The sequence below is a fragment of the Austrofundulus limnaeus genome, unplaced genomic scaffold, assembly GCF_001266775.1.
Source record: "Austrofundulus limnaeus strain Quisiro unplaced genomic scaffold, Austrofundulus_limnaeus-1.0 Scaffold10, whole genome shotgun sequence".
Taxonomy (NCBI): Eukaryota; Metazoa; Chordata; class Actinopteri; order Cyprinodontiformes; family Rivulidae; genus Austrofundulus; species Austrofundulus limnaeus.
Window position 1 is genome coordinate 2,481,847 of NW_013952412.1, and position 8,095 is coordinate 2,489,941.

Sequence of the window (8,095 nt, forward strand, 5' to 3'; positions counted from 1 at the left end):
ATATATATATGTGTGTGTGTGTGTGTGTGTGTGTGTGTGTGTGTGTGTGTGTGTAGGTGCAACCCAGCCGGTCCCAAACGGACGGCAGCAAATAAAGATGAAATATAAAAATGTAGTCAAACCAGGTAAGCTCCAGTTAAATGCTGTTATGTTCAATCTTTAATGAATTAATTAAATGATTCTACATTGAGCACATTAAAGTAACGTGTTCCACATAAAAAATTTAATGCATTACCTTCTCTCTACCAGTAAATAAAAGGTACACGCAAAAATAGCGTGTCTAATTAATCTCTGACCTTCATTACAGCAAATGTGTAAAAGGCAGATGCCAGAAAGACAGGTGGGGGTCCTCCACCACCACCACTATCAGAAGCTGAAGAGCTGGCCCTGAGTCACCAATAGCTGAGGGCATCCCTGGGGACCTTCATCTGACCCAACCATGCCCCAGGACAACAACAGTTATGTTAAAGGTTAGCTCTTGAAGTAATTTATTTATTCATTTTACCGTTTCCCAGCATCCCAGTCATACATCTTCAAGTGTAGTTGTCACTGATGCTTTTGTATCCAGTTTGTGACTATGGGTGCTCTTACAACATTAACCTTATGTAAACTGAAATAAAGTTGCAGTCACATAATCTAAGTGATGTGTTTGGTTTTAAGTGGAACATTATTATGAAAGTCTAAATTAAATTCCCATCATTTGTCTCATCAGTGGTGGATGGTGTTCTGTCTCTTCAGGTCCCTTCTGGGTCACAGATCTTTGTTGCTGCTGTAAGGATTATTATTATTTAAAATTATTATTTTTTTATTTTGTATTTATGAAAAGTTTTTAAGTGCATTTCAGTACGGTAAATCCATTTTATTATATTTCATCACAGGATGATAATGATGATGATGAAGAAACTGTCAGCTGTCACAGAGAGGGGGCAGACCCAGGTGCATGTGGGTGTGTTGCTTTACTGTAGGTTTAAATTTTATTCTAATTTTATTATGTAAAATAATGACTGTTAATTTTAACTGAGGATCAGCTGACGAAGGTCCATCTAACTCTGGAGCGTGAAAACCGGTAGCTCTCAAACAAATAATTGTCTGGAAATGAGAACACATCTAATCTCGGTCTGATTACTCTCTCCTGACGTAAATTTCTGCGAAGTATTAAAGCTCCTTTGTCCACAGGCTCCTGGAGAAAAGGACACGCCATGTCCGACACTTCCTCATGACAGCTGTCACCTAAATAGTCAGACTAACCCAGGATATGTTCAAGTAACCTGCTACGGAGCAGGGTTGGTTCACGGAGTAAGTTTCAGGGGTAACTTAACTCAGGGTAACTGCTATCTGGCTTTCTGAAACAAAAAACACGGGGTATGCACCTAGTTACCCCAAAACTTACTCAGGGTATGCACTTACCCTGCTTTCTGAAACGGGTCTCTGGACAGCAGACTGGAGACTCAACAGTGAAGCGGTCTACAAGAAAGATCAGAGCAGACTGGACTTCTTAAGGAAGCTGAGATCCBTCAATGTCTGCAGCAAGATGCTGCAGATCTTCTACAAGTCTGTTGTTGAGAGCGTCATCTCTTCTACATCATCTGTTGGGGCAACAGCATCAGAGCCAGGGACATAAAAAGGCTAAACAACCTGATAAAGAAGGCTGGTTCTGTTCTGGGGACGACTGTGGAATCTCTGGAGATGATGGTGCAAAGGAGGATTTTACATCAAATCAAGAACATTGTGGACAACCCTGACCATCCTCTTCATCAGACTGTCGTAGAAAGACAAAGTGTCTTCAGTCAGAGGCTTCTTCAGTTTGATTGTAATACAGATGCTACAGAAGAGCTTTCCTGCCCACAGCCATCAGCATCTACAAAAACTCTTTAGTTAAATGAGTTACAACACTTAATTTCCCTCTGGGATCAATAAAGTATTTTTGAATTGAATTTTAGAAAAGTCATCTTTATCAACTGTGCATTGCTTGGATCACAAGTATAGTTAATTTTTATTATTATTACTATTAATGTTGTTAATTAATCTAGTACATTTTTTCAACACTTTGAAACTTTTTCTGTAAACCTCTAACTGATTTGATGTGACGCCCCTATTTCCCCTATATGGAACTATAAATTCTATTCTATTTTATTCTATTCTATTCTATTCTATTCTATTCTAAATATCTTGTGAAGGCAAACGTAAATGAGCTTATGTGTTGTGATATGTATTTTTATAATATTGTGTATAGAATTTATTTTGTCTTTAATGAAATAAATAAATCTGCTGTGTGCATTCAAGTGTAGATGAAAAAGGAAACCTTTCAACAGAAACAGAATTTTTCAGGGAAAATAGCTGATGTTATTTTGACTTGAATAAAATGGGAAAATAAAAACGAGACCATATTTACTGWTGCTTCTATTCCAATAGAAAAATCTGAAAGAAAAGTTGGGTCAGGTCCTCCGGACAGGTTCTTTTTGTTGAGACATTTTGTCTCTTTTCCAAGAGATTTTAGTCTGATCAGTTCCAGGTAAACTCAGACTTATTTTTATTCATTTGTTTTTTATTATTATGTAATAATTTCATTCATAAAAATAAACAACAAAAATCTTATTAAAAAAAGAAAGGCATCAAATCAAAAGGGCGCAGAAAGAAATCTCATCATGTCTTCCCTTTAAAAAAAACTACAACTTAAGCTTAAAAAAACTCCAAATTTGAAAAAGTAAAAAATGAAACCTTTAAGCATCCTTTATATCCTATCACCACCAAACATTATTATATATTCCTGATAAATTTAACCTAACTTTCTTTTTAAATAAATAGTATTTGAAGTTTTTATATTAATAACAAGAAAATTCCACAAAACTCTGAATTACAGCAGCGCTCCTTCAGACTACTTCTAAATGGAGGTTTTACAAAAATCTCCTGTTCCTTAAGGTTACTGACTCTCTTTTAACAAATTTTAATTTAATATTTGAAGGTATGATTTTTATAGGCTTTAAAAATGACTTGTAAAATACTATAATCAAGTAAACCCGAAGTAAGCCTCGGTAGTYGAYCCGGCAACGCGGTCRACATTAGTTTGTGCTAAATGACAAATCATGTTCATACTGAAGCAAAAGCAGCACCAAGCTCACAACACATCACTTACCACCATCATCTGCAGGTTTGTGAGGAACAAAAAGGGACAGAAGTTTCCTTTCAGTAGAAAGTCATTGGGTAAATCCTGCTGTCAGTGGTGGGCACAGTTCCCCTAAAGCACTAATCAGTTCCCATTAAGGGGAACTAATTTCCTGATTAGTGCTTTAGGGGCTTTTGCTCATTTTAAAATGTATTAGTGGATTAGCAMTTGCTAAATTTAGAAGCACTAACTGAGGTCTGTAAATGTTATTGATCAACATTAATGTTAACAGCTGAGCTGTCACACATTTTGTTCATATAAGTGTCACTTATCCACCAGGTGACAATATATTGAACCTGAACACAGCTGTGGGATGTCAATAATAAGTCTAAACAAAGAGAGCTWCATGTAATATGTGACTCATGTTGTCTGTTGAAGAGTGTTCATGGGTTGATTGAGTTATTTTAATGCTTTAGAATTAGCTTTTGCTAAAAGGTTCAGTGCATTAGTGCTTTAGATATTGGGGACCCAAATATTAGTGTTTTAGGGGTAGTGGWACTAATTTTTAGATCAGTGCTGCCCACCACTGGTGCTGGTATTATTTTTCCAAAGTAGTCCATGGTGAAATTATTTACACAAACTACAAATTTCTTTTAATATTGCTAGAACATTTCCATCAAAAATAAAAATTAAATTAAATAAAAAATAAAAATTAAGCCACACACCTCTGCTCTCCGTGACTGTTCTAAAACAGCAGGACCGTCCTGTGAAGTGGGCGGAGTCTCTGCTTGGGTTACCAGGTGAGGGGCTGGGCTCAGGTTGGGGTGCTGTTTGTGACATCACAAGTAGCGGTGTTTGAAAACAGGTCAAGACACACACACAAAAAATAATAATACATTTACTTATAGTAAAAATACCTCTGGGTGTATTATTTTTTTTGTTGGTGTTTGGACTGTTTTTAGAAGCAGTACAGACACAAATGTAAGTTAAAAAAACTGAAAAAAGTTAATTTTGCATATTAGGGCCCCTTTAAATAAAAGGCAGACATGGAGTAAAACAGAGCAGAACCAAGCAATGAACAGACGAGGATATGATGACAAGAGATCAGTTAAACACAAACTGAGCGAGAGAGGAAATGGGCAACACCTGAGATTACTAATTACAGACAGGTGTGATAATAGTGATCAGGAAAAGACACGAGACTGACAGATGGAAAGATGAACATGTAGAAACAGCCACTAGAGGGAGACAGAACACAAGAAAGATAGCTCTTTGAACAGCCTCAGTTTGATGAATTGACAGCGAGTAGTATGAAGATGGCCACCAGGCTGTCCTCCAGGGAGGACCAGCACAGACAGGAGACCTGTAGGGTCAGGGCCAGGTGTACGTGCTTGCAGGTGGCAGGCTGGTTACATCTGATGATGCATGCGGTCTGACAGGCCGGACACAGACAAGTTGTTCTGCTGGACATTTTCTTTCTTTGCTCTTTAAGACTCCAAATCAGTGTTTGCTGGCAGAAGAAATATGGAGAAACCAATTAACTGGTCCATTTAWRCAGACTGGGGTGGTTCACAGACAAAACTCTTTAAAGCTATATTGCGGATGTTAAACTTCACACAGCTGTATAGCAGGTGGGCGTGGCCTAAAGCAGAGGTATAAGTGCCCATGGGTCACATCTGAAGGCTCCATTATAGYTGAAAGCTACATCCAGGTTTTGGAGCAACATATGCTGCCATCCAAGCCACATGTTTTTCAGGGACGTCCTGCTGATTTCAGCTGATTTCAGCAAGACAATGAAGACACATTCTGCTCGTGTTCCAACAGCGTGGCTTCAGAGTAAAGAGTGCAGGAACTAGACTGGCCTGCCTGCAGTCCACACCTGTCTCCCAGTGAAAATGTGTTGTTTTTGTAATGACCTGTAGAAGATAAAACGCACTAAAACAACAAATTTRCATAATAATAATAATATTTTTATTTTATAACAAAATCCTGTTTATTTTTGTGATATTTAGTTTATTTGTAAATTAGCACAGTGTAATTTACAGGATGAACATGAACAGCGAGAGCAATAAAAAACAGAACGTCCAGGAGAAAAAGAATGAAAATGTGGAAGGTTTCTTCTGTGGRCTGAAGAGACACCTGTTCAGGTGAGGATGTCGTGGGCCTGTTGCTCCACCAACACGGTCATGTTTTTAACATCGCCACACCAGGAGTCCAGACGCTCCTTCATCCCTTTGATCTGAAACAAGCACAAGCAGACGAGTTACACCCAGCAGCAACAAGACACCAACTATAAACAACTCAAACCAAACCTGGTTTTGCCTTTATTTCATTTTTAAGGTTTTTTTTTGTTGTTTTGCTGCAGCTTGTTGTTTACAACCTATAAATTATCAGTACCTTAACAGGATACAGACATGAAAGTTGTGCTGATACTAAAACTACTAGAGTTCCAACTATTAGGCTGATGAAATGTTTTGATATTATTAATACAAATAATGAGCTTTCAGCTCCTGGAAGAAAGAGAACTGGGCATTTATTATCGTCAGAACAAGAGAAACTGCACTTTCTGTGAAAACTGAGGGCAGAATGACTGYTAAACTTTACTGAAGCTGACATGGACTTAAATACAAAAGAAGCAGAACTCTGGCTAAAAGCCACACGTGGCTGGATGCTAGCTAAAAGCTAATAAAGAGCTAAAAGCAGCAAAAGACTTGTTTAACTTTTGATGAAGGCTAGCTAAACACTAAAGCAGTCAAAGCTTAGGTAAAAAGTACAGAAAAGGTCAAATGGCTAGCTAAAAGTAGCAGAATTGTAGCTAAAAACTAAAAACAAAAGAAGCTGAAGTTGATTAAAACTATATTTTTTTTAAGAAAATGGAGATGTCAATGTACTCTGTGAAGGAAATGTTTGCAAATAAAGTTATACATGTATTTGGAAAAGTATAAAAGTTACAAAAAACAAAAGTTATACCATACCACTTTTATTTATAAAGCACTTTAAACAGCACACGGCCAACCAAAGTGCTGTAATACACTACACTCGTTTAGTAGAACATGAATGGATAAAACAGCACAAAGTATATCAACGCTGTTAGATTACAAAAACTGCACATAAACTGTAAAATGTCTGAGGGTCTTAAAAAGCATTATATAATTATATTATATAAGACTAATGAATTATTATTATTATTATTATTATTATTATCATCATCATCATCATTATCATCATCATCATCATCAGCTGACATGAACGTGACAATTGATAAAAAGTTGACCAACCTGCTGCAGGTCCAGCACTCTAGGCTGCACCCAGGTCATCTGTACCTTCTGATCCACCTCGTCAATGTTGCCTTTGATCAGACCCACAGACAGCGCCTTCATGACCAGCAGCTCCACCTGCAGGAGAGCAACAACTCAATGTTTCCTCCTAAACTGCACCAGCATCAGCTCTGTGTGGACTTTAGAGACAGTCTGGGTCTACAAACCTCGTTCACTGGGATTTTGGCACTCTGAGCGATCTCAGTGAAGGTGAGCTGCCTGTGATTGGCCGGGCGAGTGAAGGTCATCTGAAAAACAAAAAGAAAAGACATTTAGATGAGATTTAATGAGATCTCTCCACGAGGAGAGATCTCATTAACGTGAGCAGATTATCTTCAGTCTTTAGACTTGAGCACTCACCTCCATCACACAGAGCAGCTGGATCTTCTGCATCAACTTAGCTTCATGAGCTGCAAGGTCAGGCTGGGGATGATGAGAGAGAGTTCAAACAGCTGATCCACATGTACCCTCTGTGAAAAACTCCTGACCCACAACTCATTTCTTCATAATTAGCTTCCACTCATTCAGACCTTCTTGTAGTCTTTTAAACTGATCCTGATTCATATTCCTGAAACATCCTAAAAAAAGTGTTTTTGGACTTTTGCTGTTTTRTTTTTTACACAAATTTAATCCAAAATCAAACTATTTCAGTGTAMTGTTGTTTTTTTGTTTGTCTTATTTAAACAACTAKCTCTGGTCTATACATCCTTCAAACATTAATAGGCTCATAAACTACAGAAGTCTAAAMAGTAAAAAATAGCAGTGATGGGACTCTTTAGACACTTCACAACTTGATTGGAGTGCAGAGGGCTGCAATCAGCTGATATTATAAAATAATTATCTTTATGCATCCATAATCACCCTTCAAACTCCTGAACGTAGAATATTTCAGACAATAGAAACAATCTGCTTCACACAGCAGTATAAAACTGTCTCGTTACATTTTAGTGCTGGGCGATATAAAAAAAACAATCTACAGTATATTTCAATAGTTTGAAGCTTTATCGCATTTTCCTTCTTCAGGCTGTTCAGGAGTCATTTTCCTCCAACTACCTCCATGTTCTTTCTAACAGCATCCATATGTTTCCTCTTCAGTCTTCCTGTYTGTCCTTTTCCAGGAATCTGTATTTCTAATTCAACAAATACACTCTCTGCACATGTTCAAACCGTCTCAGTCTGGTCTCTCTGTCTTCATCGCCCACTCCTTCAACCTGTTCTGTACCTCCGACGTCTTCATTCCTAATCTTCTCCATCTGTGTCGCTCCAAAAGAAAACCTCAACATCGTCAGCTCCGACACCTCCAGCTCTGCCTCCTGTCTTTTTGTCCAGRCCAGTGTCTCAAACCATACAACATTTCTGGTCTCTTGTAAACCATTCCACTCCTGAAACTTTTCTCCATGCAGCCCACCTCACCTGGACCCTCCTGTCTCTTTGTCAAAGGGTGACTCTCACTCCCTGTGCTCCAGGGAAGTTGACCCTAAACAATAATTCCTGTCTGTACCTTTGAGACCTTTGCTCTTTAGTGTCCAACCTCTTGTACGGCTCATCATATTTTCTGTTTCGTCTTTGTCCGACCTCCTTATATTCCTGCCTACTCTCTTCAGTCCTTATTGTCCCATTTCTTGGCTTCTTTTGATTTTTTTTTAGTCATTACAATCAATATATATTTTTAAAG

General features: G+C 38.0%; 1 protein-coding gene across 1 annotated transcript in view; it reads right to left on the reverse strand.

The window, feature by feature from the left end:
* Positions 1-5,095: 5,095 nt before the first annotated feature.
* psmd13 (proteasome 26S subunit, non-ATPase 13) overlaps positions 5,096-8,095 on the reverse strand; it is a 10,678-nt gene continuing 7,678 nt past the window's right edge. The window contains exons 10-13 of the mRNA XM_014001803.1: positions 6,781-6,843; positions 6,588-6,668; positions 6,382-6,498; positions 5,096-5,342 (exon numbers count right to left, since the gene is read on the reverse strand). Of these exons, the coding sequence (XP_013857257.1) occupies positions 5,247-5,342; positions 6,382-6,498; positions 6,588-6,668; positions 6,781-6,843 (357 nt within the window). The 3' untranslated portion in view covers positions 5,096-5,246. The remainder of the gene's footprint in view (positions 5,343-6,381; positions 6,499-6,587; positions 6,669-6,780; positions 6,844-8,095) is intronic.